Source organism: Diceros bicornis, chromosome 23, assembly GCF_020826845.1.
Source record: "Diceros bicornis minor isolate mBicDic1 chromosome 23, mDicBic1.mat.cur, whole genome shotgun sequence".
Classification (NCBI taxonomy): domain Eukaryota; kingdom Metazoa; phylum Chordata; class Mammalia; order Perissodactyla; family Rhinocerotidae; genus Diceros; species Diceros bicornis.
The window spans coordinates 24,371,349-24,391,563 of NC_080762.1; the positions used below are offsets into that span (position 1 = coordinate 24,371,349).

Consider the following 20,215-nt stretch of genomic DNA (forward strand, 5'->3'; position numbering starts at 1 on the left):
CAGAGCTTTCTCTCTGTGTTTGGAACCTACTTTCTGATGCCCAGAGTGTGCATGAAGGGTGGGGGTGGGAGGTGAGATGATTTAAGGGGAGAGAGGAGGGAAGTTGTTTAAAGGAAGAAGCAGAACAAGAACAGAATTAAAATGCATGTTCGTTATCTAAAAAGAAAGGCCTACCTTACATTTACCCCATATTTTAAAACTTTTTCCCAAAGGGCTTTGTCATGGGAAAAAGTGTAGAATGGCTCCAATTCAATCAAGGCACAGTTAAAATTCCTAACTTGGCCCACTCTGGGTGGAACAGGAAACACAGTGCTTTCTTTGCTGCTTTTACCCTTAAACAACTCAAGTTGTTGGTATGAGAGGAAAACAACATACATTTGAAAGCCACTGGACTTTCTTCTCACAGCTAGCATAAACCTTAAGCCAGCAAGCCCACTCTATCTTCTCGTTCATAGCACCTTATTTCAATGGATACAAATAATATTCTATACAATTTCATAATTATATATGCTAGGATATATTTGCCTTTAATGCAGTTATAGGATGTGTTGACCATTTCTATGACCTATTAAAAGTGCATTAAGGACATAATGAAGACCCTGTATTTTTGCAGGCTCTTAATTTTATAATGGACAAAGCACCAATAACTGAAATTGCATTAAAAAACAAACTTTCCCTTTGTTGGTCAAATTTTAGCAGTGGCTTTAACTTCTTCCATTTTAAAGCTTCTTTGAATCCTTTCCTGGCCCCACCCTTGAGATGGGGGATAACTGGCTAAAAATATAATATGAAAGGAAGGAGAGATCAGAAGCAGCTAGATCATCAGATAATTGAAAGCTGACTTTGGGTGAGTTCTTTTTTTCTCCCTTCCTTTCTTAACTTGGGTAAATAACATTCCTACTTTAGATTATGTTCAATACCAAGAAAACAAGTATCATCATCTAAGTTATAAAAAGGAACCAAATTGTATGAAATCATATATAGCTTGGTACTACTATTAATATCCTAGAAAAAAATACAAGGAGTTTGGTATAAAAAAAAACCTAACCTGCTTTCCTCATCTACTAACATCCAAAGTTAAGTAAAACTTAACATAGGCAATTTACCACCTCTACTGAAATAGATACATATTCTCCAATTTATATATGTTGTGTCATAAAGTTCAAGGACACGTGGAAATTAAAATGCACTTCCCACAAAAGCATTGATATAAATGGTGGATCAAGGGTTCCAGATGGTTCAACAACTACAACAAAGACTTTTCAACAAAAAGTCTTTGAATTAGACTTCAGTAACACTATATTTAGTGAAGCGAATGCATTAAAATACTTATTACTCTATTATCAGAGATAAAAATTGCATAGGAAACAGAAGGACGCATTACCAAATCTCAAACATGAGAGTTGATGATGAAAACAAAAAAACACCCGAAAACATCCCAAATACAGAAAATGTGGCCATCTTTACATTAAGATTGGATGAATTACCGGGGTAGGTCTTCCTGATGGAGAGGGGTCAAGGTGCGGCAGGGTCTTTCCTGTAAGTGACTGGTGAGAAAGACCCACTGCTTTGCCTCCTGAATCACTATCTCCGTTAGCATTAGCAGGACCAGTCAGGGGTCAGGCACTAAGGAAGGCTACGCATCCACTTCTGATGCCCCTTTCATGGCTCTCCTTCTCCCCAGCTATTGTCCATTGACTTGCAGACGGCACAGTATGAATCGTTTTAGCCCTTTCTCCCCATTTTGACATAAAATGCAAACGCCTGCTTTAGATCTAAAACTGCGTGATCTTTGGTTAAATGTATAATCAAGCAACAAATGTAAACGAGTGACACCAGCTCCCTCATTTTTACGGACAAGAGGAAAATATTAGCCATCTGGAAAGGGATGGGGAAAGGGAAGGCGAGGGAATGGGTTTACAAGAGAAGGGAAAGGATACAGCAGGTGAAATTGAGGCTCTAGCTTGGTCTTAGTGTCAGCAAATTCACACACACATAGGTGTGGAGGAGCTCCTTGACATGGAATTGAAAAGCATTTCTACTTCATATAACAAATGATGGTTTATGTGTTTGTGCTTTTACAACATAATTGGCTTACATTTGTTTAAAGGAGCTTCTTTACCAGGGACTCAGTCAAGGAACCTAATTCTACATTTAGGGAAAACAAGCATGCAACACACTAGGAGGAAGAAGTGCAAAGTTTCTTCCCATTTTCCTAGGCACAGCCCCAGTCTTAAAGAAAATTTCGAAACAAGCTATTTGGCTTTGGCTTACTCCTACTTGGTGTGCAAACACCCAGGGCCTTTGTGTGACCTTTAGCTACCTAGGGCTACCCAGTACCCAAAAGTGCCCTGTCTTAAAACCTACCCATTCTCTCCTTTCTCACTTCTACCCTTATCAAAATTTCCTTTCTGGGGCTGGTCCTGGTGGCGCAGCAGTTAAGTTCGCATGCTCCGCTTCAGCATCCTGGGGTTCGCAGGTTCGGATCCTGGGCACAGAGCGACGCCTGGCTTGTCAAACCATGCTGTGGCAGTGTCCCATATAAAGCAGAGGAAGATGGGCACAGATGTTAGCCCAGGGCCAATCTTCCTCAGCAAAAAAAGAGGAGGACTGGCAACAGATATTAGCTCAGGGCTAATTTTCCTCACAAAAAAAAACAAACTTCCTTTCTCTCAGAGACAGGGGTAGGGCTTCACTTAGTAGCAGAATCTCTTAAAATAATCAATAGTAAGGTAATACGTCAATGATCAGGTAGTGAACATCTCTCCTAGAGACCTATGTTTTAAGAAACAAAGCTTAAAATCTCGAATTTCTACCTGGTAGAATTTCATGCAAAATAACAGAAAAGTAAAAATCAAAGTCAGGCTGTAGGTATATGTTGGGAGATCGGGTTAACTTTCCAGGTAGCTCATACTGAGTGTGCATACAGTTCCTTTGGGCCATTTCTACCTTCCATGGCTTCCTCCCTTTATCTAAAGCTTAACCTAGAAACTCTCTAAGATACCAATGGTCATTCTGGAGATCCCTCCTCACTCACTCACCCAATGAAATAGGGGACCTTGCAGTGCGATGGGCAGAGGGAAATACCATATCATAGAGAACAAATGACACACCAGGTCGTAATGTCTCAAGATAAGAGCCTTACTTTCAACCTAATAATAGTACATTACTGTTCATAATATATATAATATATAGTTTAGGTAAATTATCATGTTATAAAAATATACAATAAAATCTTATAAAAAACTCTGAAATGACTGATGCTTGATAATTCTCTTAAGTAAACAGACTACAATAAAACCGTAGCTATTGGCTAAGTTTCATCAATTTTTTTTAATTTTCTTTGATTTTTTCTCCTGGTCTTCTGTTATCCTTTCTGCAGGTCGCTTCTTCAACCCCTTCATTTTCCTGGTTTGTAGTTTGCTCAGGTCCTGCTTCTGCATATGAATCCTTCCATAAGTTGTACCAAAAGTATCATGAGAGATATTTTTCTTCTTCTTTGGCTATGAAACAAGAATATATATATTTAATGGTCTCTATTATCATGAACTGGTAAAAACCTAGTGTACAACAAATATCTTACTAACAATTTCCACTAGTGAGCAGCCCTTCAATGATATAAAGTCTATAGTCCTATAGACCTTTCTTCTCAAATTTAAGTGTACATACAAATCATTCGGGGATCTTGTTAAAATGCAGATTCTAATTCAGTAGGTCTAGGGTGGGACTTGAGATTCAGCATTTCTAACAATTCTCAGGTAAACTGTCGTCAGACCACACTTTGAGAAGCAACACTACAGAATACACTAACCATTGTCATGCATCAAAAGAATTTCCTGTGTTTAGCTTAAGGAACTGTAACTATCGTTTTAATCTTTATTGGCATTCCAGAGACGTCATTTCTATGTTTTTTAAAACCATTCAAAAGTCAAAACACACTGTATGCAAGCATGAGTTACACATGTTGGGGTCTAAATCCCCTGTCTTCATAATGCCCAAAATGATTCTCTTTTTTGCTGAAAACTGGCAGTCTCAGCTCAGAAAGCTCTCTGCCACACTTGAAGTCTAGTTTCTGCAACTCTTTTATTGTTGTTTATGGTTGGCTTATTTGCTTCTTCCTCCTTTTCTTGGCTCTGAAAGTCTAATTTTATCTATTTTATTGATCTCTTTTTCTATGTCCTCTAACGTAGTATGCCACAAATCCTTTTTGGAAAGAAGAATAGAATATACAAACAAATATGGCACCGATCTGCAAATTATGTACCTTGAGGGCTTTTGGCATTTTCATAGATAACTTATAAAGGTCATCTGATGCCAGATGTGTCCTCCTCAGAACCAGATCCAATGAGGGTCCCATCTCTTCCAATTCAATCCGTGGTGTTCTGCAACCTGATTTCTTCAACAGCAACCTTTATGAAACAGGAAAAAAGAAACGTTGTTTCACTATGATAAAAGTCCTTATCCCCTCCAAATATTTTTGTTCAAGAGGATTGCAGTTCCATAAAATAACATAAAATCTTCAGAAAAGCTAAGCTTCTTAAATACTTTATACATTTAGGGCAAGTGTGTTCTTTGGTTCGCTTATTTTTAAAAATCAAAAATAAAAGTATACAACATTGTTGAGAAACAGCAAGTGAGACAGATAATTTATCTAAGAAATGGAATCCTTTGATTTGACTTCTTCATCTTACATAAGATTTACGTAAGTATAAAAATAATTTTAATTGGGCCTTTGAAACATGTTTATATGATTAACGAATTCTTGTTTCTCTAAGACATTCAAAATCAACTTTTCTCCATAGTACATACATTTACTGATCTCTATAGATTGGAAGGAACTTTAAAATCACACAACCACAACTTTCTGGATACCATATGTCCACAGAGCTCTGGATCTGGAAACATACGAGGGACAGAGTGGGGAGGAGGGGAGACTGGGAAATTCCTTTTGTGAGTGATACCACAAGAAGAGCTGAAAGACCTGAAGATTATTTGCGCTGCAAGACTCAGTTTGTTACAGTGGGCAGATCTCCCCATGGAAAAAAAGAACTGACTGAATAACAATATTTATAAAAGATCAGCCTTTTCACACTAAAGCTGGAGTGTGAGAAAGGAAACAGGTGACATGAAAAGAAGAGAAAGAACAAAAGAGGAAAGCACAGTAGGGAATATTGGAGAGAGCAGCAAACACAAGGAAGAAGTGAGTGTGCACAAGCTTATTAACAGCGCTTTGGGCCATAAGTGCATCATGTGCACACAGCCAACCAATACAGTCCACCCACGGGAAGGGCATTTACCAACTGCAAGAAGAACCATAGTGACAGATATGCTGTATTGGACACAGTAATTTATCCCCAATGGGACAAGGCCAAAAAACAGCACAGGATGTGTAATGGGCAGAAGCGTTAAACAAACAAAGAAACTATACTGACATTAAAAGATAAAATGAACATTAGTATGGGACTTGAAGGGAGCAAGCACAGGGAAAAAGAGCCTGAAGGAGAGCCCTTCGGCTACTTTCCTCATAGCGGTTCCAGGAGAAGAGACCTAAAAGAATGCCTGTCTCACGCTCACTGGGGGGGGAAAACATTTTTAGCAGCTCAAGTTGGCTGGTTCAGGGCATCACCCCTAAGAGCTAATTCAAAGCACAGAGGGGCAGTGACAATTTGACTATCGTATCACACATACTTCTGCATTTGCATCCACATTTGCAGTACCTCCAAATAAATGATATTTATAATGCTGAACTCATATCAAGATTAATATCTTGATGAACACAAAATGCTTATTTTCAGCTAAATGGAAAACCTGGTGATCCAGAACAACTCATGGCATGCCTGATGGATTCAGATCACCCAAGTACCACTGGATATGGCAAAACTCCGCTAAAGCATCTTTTTTATTTATATAGGTGTCCTAAGAAAGTAATTTTTTGAGTGGCATGTATAAGATTATCTCCGAATAACCACATATGTTGCTATTTATCGAACAATTATGCTACAGTGCCATACTGTCTATGTAAATGATCTTAATCACTTCACTGAGTATGCTTCCTGACAGATCCAATTGATAGAAATAGAAGGAAACCTTCTCCAGTCTTCAGTTCTCCACATATGGCTTCTGGCGATAGGCCTATCATCCCTTCTCTTTTGTAAGCTTTTAAACAGTGAAATCTAGAATCTAAAATTATCAATTGTAATCCTTGAAAAAACAATCTGTTTACTCTTTCTCAGAGGAAAGGTATTAATAGAGAATTTACAAGAAATTTTTGTAATCACACTAAGCAGAATGAAGAGACTATTAGACATTGACTGACTAAAAACAAAATTAAAACCATTTCCATCACTTCATCCCATTATACGCGCTGCACTTTTTTTTTTTAAAGATAGACATTTCCATTCTAGGCCTTCACATCTCCAACCAAATATCTACTGCCCAGAACTTTTACATCATATGCCTCATCTGCATCTAAGATCCTCAGTTTTTCCTACCAGCTCTAAACCAAAAGCGACATTCAGTCTGTAAGACGCTGGTACAAGATGCAGGGACGCAAAGACAAAGAGAGCCCGGTTCCTTCCCTCTCAGATGGGCTCAGGCTATTAAACATGTTAATTGACAATTTCCATACATTTTAAATATTATTTGTCTATTTCTTGAGCAAGACTGGCATTACCACTCTTGTTCAAATTACAATTTCCTTATTTTCCCTCTTTCACATCCCTCTCTTCTGCTGACACTCCGTTTTCATTACCTAAACTCTTTCCCTAGAACGTTGTGTTTGCTTTTTAAAAGTACACTAACACTTCCTGTTTTGCATATTTCTCCCCATAAAACCTAACCAGTGCCATGGCAAAGGCAAACATGGCAATTACTGAAGCTTTTTCTGTTTCATATTAATGGCTCTGGCCCTACAGTGAATAAAATTCTCCAAGGAATACAAATGGTCACTCATGTATAAGGAATTAATTATTATAGGATATGCAGGAAGAGGTCAGTAACACTGTGATTTATTTCCCCAAAAGGTTAGGTCAAAGGTTATATGAATATAATTTCATGTTCAGAGTTCCTTTCATCCAAACAGCTCAAAACCATTTTATAAGCCTTACTAATCTTCACAAATAATGTGTGTGAATATTAACTATTACCTTTTACCAACTGCTTAAGGGCTGGTTTGCAGTAACAGAGAGAGGGCGGGACACCACGGTGCAGCCTGCAAGAAGGCCTGAGGAGCCATGCTACGTCAGACACACTTCTGTCATATTCCCACCTTTATCCGCACCCCTTTCCCTCCTACAAAGGAGGACTATCAATCTCAGAGGGACCTCAGAATTACCTAAATGGTATCACTACACTTTATAAGTGAAAAACGGAGGCCCTGAGACGTGCCCGGCCCATGTCATGTTGCTGAGCCCAGCCCAGAGACAAGTCACTAGGCTCAGAGGTGATGCTCATTCCTGGGACCACCTCTTTCTTCCCCTCCCAACTGTGGCACGGCCCCTGGAGGTTAAGCCGATCCACACGTTTAGTGACTTTCCCAGTAGCAGCTCGCTCTCAATCACACTGTCCATTTTCTATTTCAGATCAATAGCTAACAGGCATTACAGGGCATATATGAAATACCTGGGATTAAAATTTTACACTGTGGTCTCTGATTTGAAAAATTCCAACATTTTTTTTCCATTATGGGAGCTGCCTGGCAAACCTAACAGTGATTCCAGCAATTATATTCTTCTTAAAGTAAGTGGATGGGTGGATATATATATAGTTATACTGCTCATTTATCCTTCCTCTAAAGTCTAATTTGCTAATTTTCTGTCCAATCTATTTTCTATGCATCTCTTTCTTTACAAATTAATCTCTCTTTTCACTAAATACAAGTTCTGATACAAATGAATACTTTCTTTGAAATTGTTCACCACAAAAGAGTTTTAAGTTACTGTTATTATTCATTTCTCATTCTCAAAGATTGTTACCTTTATATTTTTACCTCCTTTATAACCCCAGGGTCTCCCTGTTTACAAGTTTTCAAAAAGATTTTTCTTATGTTAGTGATTTTTCATCTTTTATTTCTTGTTCAATAAATAGGAGTAACCAACTTTAACACATTTTTTTTTTTTTGCCGAGGAAGAGTCCTCCTGAGCTAACATCTGTTGTCAATCTTCCTCTTTTTTTTTTTTGCTTGAGGAAGATTCACCCTGAGCTAACATCTGTGCCAATCTTCCTCTATTTTGTATGTGGGTCGCCGCCACAGCATGGCCACCAAAGGGTGATGTAGGTCTGCACCTAGGGAACCAAACCTGGGCTGCCAAAGCGGAGCACGCTGAACTTCACCAATGGCCACAGGGCCAGCCCCTATAATATATTCTTAAAATCCCCAAAATCAAGTTTGGAAATTCAAACAACAGACTTAAGGGGCTTTCAATCTCAACTAGCTAAAAATAATGTTAAAATCCCTAATTACATCTTGCAATCATGTGGATATTTTATTATATTTTACCTTACTATTATTATTTAAACAAGAAGAAAATAGAAAAACAAAAGTGGTGGTACTAATCATATGGTGAAGAGAACTGAACATCTCTGACTCAATACAGTTGAGACAAAGATGGAAACTATTGACAAAAGAGGTGAATATTTAGTTTCATTTGGATATCTCACTGGACGTAAGCCAGTCAACCACATATTCCATTGTGAAGAAAAAACAAAATTAAAAACCATGGATGCAACGCTGAAGTCCACAAATGGTCACACAAACAGCACTATTGCACAGAAGACACTGTCAACACTGAGCTGTTGGCTGCACTGTCATGCCACAGCTCAAAATGGACATCAGTCTGAATTTAATGCACAAAGGAAGGGGGTTTGTGGGGAGTCAATGTATTCTCTAGGAAAGTGTGGGCTCTATCAGCCAGTGCCAACACTTTATTTTAATTAAGAAAAAAAAAGTCAAGCATACAGCAATATTGTAATAACTTCATATGATGACAGATGGTTACTAGTCTTATCAGAGCGATCATTTTGTAATGTAAATAAATGTTGAAACATTATATGGTACACCTGAAACTAATACAATGTTGTATGTCAACTCTACTTCAATTAAAAAAAGAAAAAAGTCATGCTTACCTCAAAAGGCCCAACTGTAGCATATCATTAAGCTTTTTAATGTAAACAAAATCAGCTTGTTAGGATTTATATTTATATTGTGTAGGGCTAGAAAGCCTACACAAGAGAAAGAGGATAAAATGAATCTAGCTACTGAATCTTCTTATTCCTTCCAGACTCCATGTTTTAGACTCAGGGTTTTGAGATTTGCTTTGTCTGGACTAAGACTTGTGGCTTGGTGCTCTAAATCCAGTCAAGAAAAAATAAGGAGATACTGCATAAAAGTAGGGAGGGTCAAGACTGAACTAGTGTTCTAAGCTCAGAGGGAGTGTAGTGTTAGATGCTCCGGGGCCCTGGAAGAGTGGAGTTTCAGAGGCTGAAGTTGGCAGGGGAATGACAGACCTGAGGATCAGCACGGAGCTGCCGTGCCACTGCCATTCTGCACTCTCCAAACTTTTGGCCAGACAGGAATTCTAAGTTTGAGGCCCATAAAACAGTCACGCTAAAATGCTAACCTTGAGGATTAACAAAAACATGCTAAGAAACACACTTACTTATAGCTTCGAAAGTAAATCTTCCCATTCAGTGCGGTGAAGTGCAGAACATACTCTAAACCAGCCAGGCGGATATTTGATACTGTGGGGCCTCTGAAGAAATCTAAAAGTACATATTAGGTTGTTAAAAAAAAAAACTAACACTTTTAAGAGTCAGTTACAAAGAAATGCATTCTAAATGCTCTGTTTTGTACCAATACTTATCTAAAAAGACAGGTAGCACAAAAACTGATCCCTAAAAAATGTCTGGCGATCCCACCTTCTACCATTTAATCTCATGACTTTGTTTCGGTGTTTTGGTCACTGAGCCCTGGAATTTTTCAGTTTTGAAGTTCTTCCTCTAAGGCAATGCTCAGCATAGGAGTGTATCATATTTATTATGGACGTTAACTTTTTAAAAAATGTCAATCAAGGCATAAAATTTTAATCTGTAAGACAGGTAGGTTAAGATGGCAAATTTCTATAAAAATGGCTGTTCAAACTTTGACTATTAAACTGGCCTTTGTTTTATGGCAGAGGCCAACAAGCAAGAAAATTCTAACAAGAAACGTCAATTATATGAGCAAAAAATAACTAAACTGTTAAACCAGAAAAGAACCATCAAGATCAATGAGTAGGCTGTCTTTCTACAGTGTGGTAAACATACCATTGGTGGCACGTGAGATGATTTTAAATATATACAGACAGATATAATTTATTATGTATTATTTATTTTATTGTATATCATTTTCCAGTGATGTAGTGACATAAAGTTTCCTTTTAAAAAGAGGAGTCAATTTAAAGAAAAATCTCCAGTGAACAACACTATGCATACTACATGACTTGGCTAAAGCTATGAAGGTGGGACAAGCATGAAAGAAGTTTGGAAAACAGCAATCAAGTTTGGTCCCCTCATTTTACAGCTAAGATTGAACCCTGAGGAGGCTAAACGGAAATATACAAATGACATTTAGCAAAGAAAAAGTTATACATAAAAGTTTATCCAACTCAATTACTTAAGAAGAGCTGCCCCAAGGCAGGTGACATAGTAAACAGGAAATTTCATTGTGTCCCAATCTGTAGCCACTCAGCATTTTTCCTCCTTCTTCCCATCAGCTCATAAAATGGGAATTATCTCCATGTGCATGGATAAATACATCTTTTGTTGTTTGCTTTTTCTTTCTCGTGGTTAACCTCCCCCACAAAAAAATCACAGCACTAACATGCATCAAATGGACACAAGTGTGTGTGCACATGTATACACCATACTTCCCCACTCCTCCAACAAAAATCCCACATGGATATTTGTATAAACCAAGTATGTATCTTTTCAAGGTATTTTGATGTAAATTTTGATCATTATTAATAAAGAGCTTTCCCATGATTCTGCCAAAATCTGACTCTTCTTCAGTGGCCAAGTTAATAAAGCCCCGTTCACTGTTGTGGTAGCGTTAGTGAAGTCACAGTCATTCTGGCGAACAAGATATGTACATTCCAGTTTCCCCCAAAACAGCTTTTGTCATGCAAGCCTTACAGGCATATGTGCTTTTCCCATAAGCTTTTAAGAATGAAAAGGAAAGGAAAAAAAAAAAATGAAATGAAGGTAGAAAGTTTTAAGAACATTGATCCTTACCTCACACCATACACAAAAATTAACTCAAAATGGATCTTAAACCTAAATGTAAAACCTAAAATTGCAACACTTTGAGAAGATATAAGAGAAAAATCTTTCAGATCTTGAGATAAGCAAAGGTTTCTTAAACAAAACACAGTAAGAACATACCATTAGAGAAAAAAATGGGTAAAACAGACTTCACACAAAAATTAAAAACATCTGCTCTTTGAAAGACATCATTAAAACAAAAAGGCAAGCCACAGACTAAGAGAAAATATTCAAAAATTATATATCAGACAAAGAGACAAAGGACTTATCTCACACACACACACACACACACACACACACACACACACACACACACACACCTACTTTATTACTACATAATAAGACAACCCCCCAAAAAAAAATCAGGCAAAGATTTGAACCAAAGATATATGAATGGCCAATAAACACATGAAATGATGTTCATCATTAGTCATCAGAAAATGCAAATTAGGGCCTGCTCCGTGGCATAGCGGTTAGGTACGTGCGCTCTGCTGCTGGCACCCCAGGGTTCGGATCCTGGGCTTGCACCTACGCACCGCATGTCAGGCCATGCTGTGGTGGTGTCCCACATAAAATGGAGGAAGATCGGCATGGATGTTAGCTCAGGGCCAGTCTTCCTCCGCAAAAAGAGGAGGATTGGCGTGGATGTTAGCTCAGGGCTGATCTTCCTCACAAGAAAAAAAAAAAGAAGAAGAAGAAGAAAATTCAAATTAAAACTGCAATGATACCACTACTTTGTTCTGTAGATTTGACTTTGGAAACACATTACTATCGGCATACAACTCCCATCAGAATAACAAAAATTAAAAAGAACAGTCTACCAAGTACTGGCAAGGAGGCAGAGCAACTGGAGCTCTCATACACTCTTGGTGGGAATGTAAAACGGTACAACCACGTTGGAAAATAGTTTGGCAGTTTCTTAAAATGTTGAACGTACACTACTCAAATGACCCAATCATTCCATTCCCAGGTATTTACCCAAAAGAAATGAGAACATATGCCCTCACAAAAATTTGCATATAAATGTTCACAGAAGCTCTACTGATAACAGTCAAAAGCTGGAATCAACCTAAATGTCCATCAACACATGAAGGGATAAACAAACTGTGGAATAGCTATAAATGGAATATTGCTTGGCAACAAAAAGAAACGAACTATTGATACAGACAATGACATGGATGAACATCAAAACAAATTCAGTGAAAGAAGCCAAGCCAGGTAGGATTCTATTTACCAAAAATTCTAGAAAATGCAAACTAATCCATAATGACAGAAAGCAGATCAATGTTTGCTTAGAATAGAGAAAAGGGAGAGATTGCCAAGGGGCACGGGAAAATTTTGGGGGGCGATGGCAAGTGTCTGTATCTTAATTGCAGTGGTGTTTTCAGAGGTGTATACATATGCCAAAATCCATTAAATTTTAGAACTTTAAATATGTGCACTTGATTGTATGTAAATTATACCTCAAAAGTTGTTTAAAAATAATTTAAAATGAAGAAAATTTAAAAGTAATCCCTAAAAATTGAAAACAAAATGAAATGAACCTGTGTATTGAGATTGAGCTGGAGGCATTATCATACAGAAAAGAACTCTTCAAGCGACTTCAAAACATAGAAAACTGACCATATATTCCTAATAAGATATATCTTATAGACAAACAGAACTACAAAAAAACAACCTTCAACTGCATAAGATCAGTATAATATTGGATTGGTATTTTATTCTGAGACTATTATATGTATAGTACAGTATTAAGTAAATGCATAATTATTTTGGAGTCATTGAGAATCTGGATTTTTGTCATGGATGAAAGAAGGTACATATGTGAGGTCAATGAAGCTAAGTGAAGATCCTTTTTGCCCTAAATTTGAGTTAGAAGTTTTAGTATGAACTCAAGATGTATTTTATCTTAACAAACAAACATATTTCATAGTTTTGTCCACTACAAAGCTTAAAAACAATGACCAACCCAGAAAAAATCCCTAGCACCCAGACTGTGATTTCTAAAATAATCTCTCACTTACAAAAAACCCAAGGCTCCTTAGAGAAATAGCTGATTCCAGGACTGAGGAAATCAAAGCACAAGAGGAGTCTGAAATATCAAAGGAGTGACGGATTAAAATGTGTCAAAACTCAGAATACTGCCCAAAAGTCTGACCCTAAAATGGGCAGGAATGATGGTTGAGGTAAAAAGGGAGATATTATGAGTATAGGGATAAGGATAAAAACCCAGTTAAAGAGAAGTAAGGGGGCGGAAGAGGCAGAAGACAAATTGATTACAGTCAAAAGGAAAGCCCCAGTTTGGACTTTTCAGTGGATCAAATCCAAGCACAGATAAGATCTCAAGTGTGGCTGTCTCCATGAGTAAATACATTGGGAAAGGGCACAGGAGGTTGACCACAGTGCTGATGGGAAAGACCAGGGGATCTAGAGTCAGAGAATAGACAAGATCCTGATTCTGCCACTTACTAGCTCTTCACTCTGGACAAGTAACTTAACTAGTCTCAATTTCTTCATCCACAACATGGGAATAATATTACCATAATGAACTGAATGTTTGTGTTCCTAAAATTCATATGTTAAAGCCCTAACCCCTAGTGTGGCTTTATTTGGAGATGGGGCCTCTGAGGAAGTAATTAAGGTTAAATGAGGTATGTCGTAAGGGTGGGGCCCTGATCCCACAGGATTAGTGACCTTATAAGAAGAGACACTAGAAAGCTGACACCCTCTCTCCTCTGTGTCTCTCTCCCTCCCTTCCTCCCCTGCACACACATGGAGGAAAAGTCATGTGAGCACACAGCAAGAAGCCAACAAGAGTCCTCACCAGAAATTTTGATCTTGGACTTCTAGGCACCAGAATTGTGAGAAAATAAACTTCTGAAGTTTAAGCCACCCAGTCTATGGTATCTTGTTATGGTAGCCTGAGAACATTACTACAATTATCTTTGTAGGGCTGTAGAAAGGGTATTCAATTTAATAAATTACCTGACCTAGTCTATGGTAGTTGTTTTCATTATTACATATTTTTCAAGTGGAATAAGAATTAGGAGATGAGAAAGGTTAAAAAAATTAAAACAGTGACCACGGATGTAGATAAGGGCAATGAAGAAAAAGTAACCCAGTAAGGTAGTTAAATTTACGGTAGGCCTTAAAGGAACATTTAATAAAACTAACCTTTTACTTGACTTACTATCATCTTTAGAATGAACAGTCATATAAAAAAGTAACCCTAAAAATTAGGATGGACTGAACCTAAAAATAGTTATTTACCGGTTTCCTATAAAGAAAAGCAGAACCCACTAAGATTAGCTACAAAACTATACAATATTTAAGAAAACAAAACAGAAGCAAAATTCAGAACGAACAAAGTGAGTACCTGGCATGAAAATACTGAAGTAACTTTTCCTTCTGGCCAATTACAAAAAAAAAAAAAAAGAACTTCCTAGAAGGAAGAAAGTCCTTGATAAAATTCTCTTTCCCTACTGCTATACTTTATTCCATCTGAACACACAACATAAACCAAGAAGTCTGCAGCTGTCTTACTTCATACTTATATTAAAAACTCAACTTCCCTTGGTGCCTGACAATCTCACTCCACTCCTCTACGTTTCTTTCTTTTTCTTTCCACAGATTCCTTTTTGGTTTTCACTCCCACTCCCTCATTGCTGCATTATGTGGTCATTCCTGCCACCTAGTGGAAGCAGAAAATAATATAATAAAGTTTTTACGAAAACCATTTAAACCAAAGCCCTCTCTGTTATAACAAATTACAGTATAAGTACTCCCCTCACTGACAAATAATAACTATAGGGAAGAACTAGGGGGAAAAAGGCAGGAAATCTGGGCCAATGGAATACAAGTAACAGCAATCTTAGCTGTTTTGAAAAACACCCCTGATACTTCAGGGTATGTAATAGTGGAAGAAGGAAATGTTGGTCATTGTCTTTCATGTATGAATTTTTTTTTTAATTCATGAAAAGTACAGGTAAGAACCTATAGCAAAGACTTAGAAAGGGAATTGTTCACCATGGGGAAGATGAACAGCAGAGGCAGAAATGCTCAGGCTTTGGATTTCGATTCTGACTCACCTACTTAACAGCTCTTAACCTCTCTGACCCTCCATTTCCCCATCTGTAAAATGGAATGTCACCAAACTCAAGAGCTTTAGTAAGTATTAAACAGGTAACAGTGGTACTCAGTTTTTTAAAAAATAGCCATTATTAATAAGAGAAATGAGAAGTTCTGAAAATTGTAATCCCAACAATAAGACCATAAGTAATCCCAATATCCAGCCCTGGTGATCTAGTGGTTAAGATTCGGCACTTTTACTGCCGTGGCCTGGGTTCACTTCGTGGTCAGGGAACCACACCACCAGTCTGTTGGTTGCTATGCTGTGGTGGCTGCATGTTGCTGTGATGCTGAAAGCTATGCCACCGGTATTTCAAATAGCAGGAGAGAGGTGGACAGGTTTCAGTGGAGCTTACAGACTAGACAAACTAGGAAGAAGGACGTAGCCAACCACTTCCAAAAAAAATTGGTCACGAAAACCCTATGAATAGTATTGGCTGCCATAGCACCAGAAGGTGAGAGGATGGCACAAGAAGAGCGGGTAGCATTCTACTCTGCTGTTTACAGAGTCTCTAGGAGTCAGAATCCACTCAATGGTACTAACAACAAAATCCCAATTAAGGAAAAACGAAAGCAAGGAGTCTGCCCACAAACCTTTTTTGGTCAGCTCAGATTTGTAAAGAGCATGTAAATAATTTAATTTATTTATAACATATACTCCACCGACTTTTCAAAAGCGATCTAGGGCAATGTATATAAAAATCTCAAAGAAGGGCAACCAAAAAAGTGTGGCATAGCTTGTAAAAATGGTGCAAGAAAAGTTCAAATGGAATAGATTACTTAAACTTGAGAAAATGCTGAGTATCACAAGACTTCACATCTCTAGGGACAAACTAAATTACTTTCCAGAGGTAGAAAAGAGCTGGCAGATGTGATCACAGACTATTAAGCATTAGTAACCTTTAAGAAATCATGGAGAACAAAAATGCCAGCTTTTCAAAAAAGAGGAGAAAAAAGGGTTTAAAACTAGTAATTTAATGTCAATCCCAGACAATGACAATTGTCATTGGATTTTAGACTGGATTTTAAGAAGGTGACTTGTGAACATACAGGCAAGGATGTAGTCATTACATAAATCATTAGGAACCAGCATAGTTCATTAAGAATAATTCATCTATAAAACAACCTTACAAGGTTATTATGAAAATGAAGCAATATATATAAAGTACCTAGTACATGCCTGGCACTTAGAATGATGAATATAATGAAATGAAAGGAGCTGGGGAGGTCATTGAGGGTTTCCTGGGAAAGAAACTTGATCTGAAACTTGCAAGAACCAAAGAAACCAGATAAATAAGAATGAAATCAGAAAAGACAATAGGTGGGCCAGTCCCGTGGCTTAGTAGTTAAGTGTGCGTGCTCCACTGCTGGCGGCCCGGGTTCGGATCCCGGGCGCGCACCGACGCGCCGCTTCTACGGCCATGCTGAGGCCGCGTTCCGCATACAGCGACTGGAAGGATGTGCAGCTATGACATACAACTATCTACTGGGGTTTTGGGGGAAAAAATAAATAAATAAATAAAATTATAAAAAAAAAAAAAGAAAAGACAATAGGAATGGGCATAGTATACTTTCAACAAACCACTTTTTTAATGGAAAAGGGATGAAGGAAATTAGGGGAGATCAAGAAAGCAGGGGCTGGCTCCGTGGCACAGTGATTATGTGTGGGTGCTCCGCTGCTGGCAGCCCGGGTTCAGATCCCGGGCATGCACCAATGCACTGCTTGTCAGGCCATGCTGTGGCGGTGTCCCATATAAAGTAGAGGAAGATGGGCACAGATGTTAGCCCAGGGCCAGTCCCAGGGCCAGTCTTCCTCAGCAAAAAGAGGAGGATTGGCACGGATGTTAGCGCAGGGCTGATCGTAATTAATAAATAAATAAATAAATAAATAAATAAATAAATAAATAAATAAAAGCAAGTTATATGGGGTTATGACGTGAAAAGCCTTATATATCAGACTAAGAAAAACAACAGAGGTTTTTGAGTTGGAAGTGGGTGATGTATAACAATCTTGAAAATTTAACTTTTCAATTTTCTAAATTAAATTTAATGATAATAATGACAGGAGATGGGTACAAGCATCTTATAAAGTGTAAAATGCTATATAAATAGGTTGATACCACAGTTACTAAAAATAAATAATGATCTATAAAATATAACATCCCTTTAACTCTCCCCTGCTGCTAGTGGGGAATAAAGAAAATAATGAAAAGGAAAAAAAGAAAAGATGGGGCCGGCCCTGTGGCTTGCTGGTTAAGTGCACGCGCTGCGATGCTGGTGGCCCGGGTTCGGATCCCGGGTGCGCATCGAGGCACCACTTCTCCGTCCATCCTGAGGCCGAGTCCCACATACAGCAACTAGAAGGATGTGCAGCTATGACATACAACTATCTACTGGGGCTTTGGGGGGAAAAAAAATAAAATAAATAAAATCTTAAAAAAAAAAAAAAAGAAAAAAAGAAAAGAGATCAGAGAGAAAAAGGAGAAAGAAAAAGCTGTACACCTAGAGTGAAGTGGCAAAGTGCCCCAATGACAGTCTTAGATTGTCCACCTGAACTCCCCCTGCAGATAGTAAGTATTAACATACTCACCAATAAGAAGACTTTTAAGCCGTCTGTAGTCTTCTGTTACATCAAAATCATCACCAGCAAATATTAACATAGGTTTTGTTCCCTCAGGACATTTGCTATTCTGTGAAATGAAAAAAAATTGTAATTATATAATTATCAAGTCTAAACCGTTAATATGCTGATTTTAAAATACAGTGATTTGTTTTCACATTTTCTTAACTGTCCTAAAACTATGTCTATGAATACTAATTTTAGACTAAAAAACAGAGTTTGGATTTTTAAACGTACAGATTTTTATACTAAAAAATAATTTTTTGTTCCACTCCCTCACACTGCCAAATTAATAAGTGGTTGACGAATGATGTAAACTACTTCTTAACATTATTCAATGCAAACAGTAAATAAAAAGCTAAACCTGCTACAAAACAAACATAGCCCTCTAATAGCCAGCATCCCAGAGTCAAAATAAATTTAATTTCTTTGAATTATTTGTACCATTGTGCCTTTCCTACTATAAACTAAACTAGGAACTAAACATGCACACGGAAGCAATATAATTTTATACAAGCTAGAAAAAGTGTGGGCAATCCTCATCCAGCAGGGTTGAAGTTTACTATATTATTTTGTCCAGTTCTGGATTTTCTATACCAATAAGGATGTGATATGAGTTATAAGAGGACTTAAAAGCCACCAAAGTGGAAGAAGAAAAAAATCAAACAGAAAAAATTCTTTAACTGAAGGATTGATTTATGGAGGATGGTGAATGGTTGCTGGTCTGAGCTTCCCATTGATTCTAGTACCTCTGCTCTAACATCAGTCAAGCATTATCCAAATGTAGCAAAAAAATCCAGAAAAACAAGACAAAAAAAACAAATATCCTCTGCCCTAGGACAAGAGGTAGCCTGTTGTTTCCCTGTTCACCATGACCACTCTTGTTGACATTCTCTGCTTCCAAACTCCGCACTTTAACTGTCTATACTTACGAGATGTGCCTACGATCTGTCTGTCTGATTGAGGGCCTAAATGGACATTGGAGACCCAATGACTCTTCCATGTTCCATCTGTGCCTGCCTGACCCTCCACTGCTACTCCTAGGTCTATGGGGGCTATTTAAGTAGACAGGAGGTAAGAGAAAGTGAGGCAACATCAACTACAACTTTGGCTTTCGAACCATCCTGACCACAATGCACAGTAATAAAAAATATTACCTTAAATCATGACCCAGTATACACATCATAAAAATATAACTAAACAAGTTATGTGACACAGTACTTAACATGTAGATCACTGACATTTTTCTCAACGTGAAGACCCTGAACTAGAAGAAACCACAAGAGATGAGTTTTATTCAAGTAGTCTGAAAGGCACTAAACATTCAAAATATATAAATACTGTGATACGGTATACTAAAAACACTATAATTATGTGAAGTCCTTGAACTAACTTGTTTTTTTTCTTTTTGTGAGGAAGATCAGCCGGGAGCTAACATCCCATGCCAATCCTCCTCTTTTTGCTGAGCAAGATTGGCCCTGGGCTAACACCCGTGCCCATCTTCCTCTACTTTAGATGGGACGCCGCCACAGCATGACAAGCGGTGCGTCGGTGCGCGACGGGGATCCGAACCTGCGAACCCCGGGCCACTGAAGCGGAGCGCGTGCACTTAACCACTACGCCCCTGAACTAACTTTTTGAATTAAGTTTTTTTAAACAAAGAACAAGAAGGAAATAATTCTTATAAATTATATACAAACTTTTCAAATAAGATATCCCCAGGCAGTTGCAATGTATTTCATCCTATTAAAATAAAATCAACTAGCCTTAAATTTTCATCATCTCATTCATTAAGGCTTATTTTATGTAGAATAACCATCCCTAGAAGTTTGGCTATCTTAGAAAATAGGCTCCTAAAATAATCACTCAACTTCCCTGTTAGAGGCTAATCACCTGTTGCTTAAGAGTTAACAGAGGGATGATGCTTGGCAACCAAAATAAGCAAGTGAGAAAAGAAATACCTGGTGAAGATGTCTTAAAAAAGAGGAGGTAGAATTGAAGAAATAAATATAAAAGGAAAGTGTAACAAAACATACACTTTGCAAGTCCAAAACATACTACAAATATAAGCTTGTAACCAAATAATGGGGTAAAAAGTGAAAGACTAGCTAATAGTCTATGTTGGGATTGCCAATGTAAGCATATTCTCATCAATTAATGAATTTTATA

The 20,215-nt window shown here is 37.8% G+C and overlaps 1 protein-coding gene across 1 annotated transcript in view; it reads right to left on the minus strand.

Annotated features, from left to right (window-relative positions):
• Positions 1-3,123: 3,123 nt before the first annotated feature.
• RPF2 (ribosome production factor 2 homolog) overlaps positions 3,124-20,215 on the minus strand; it is a 34,083-nt gene continuing 16,991 nt past the window's right edge. Inside the window, exons 7-10 of the mRNA XM_058566454.1 lie at positions 18,017-18,116; positions 9,657-9,759; positions 4,265-4,409; positions 3,124-3,503 (exon numbers count right to left, since the gene is read on the minus strand). Coding sequence (XP_058422437.1) covers positions 3,324-3,503; positions 4,265-4,409; positions 9,657-9,759; positions 18,017-18,116 — 528 coding nt within the window. The 3' untranslated portion in view covers positions 3,124-3,323. The remainder of the gene's footprint in view (positions 3,504-4,264; positions 4,410-9,656; positions 9,760-18,016; positions 18,117-20,215) is intronic.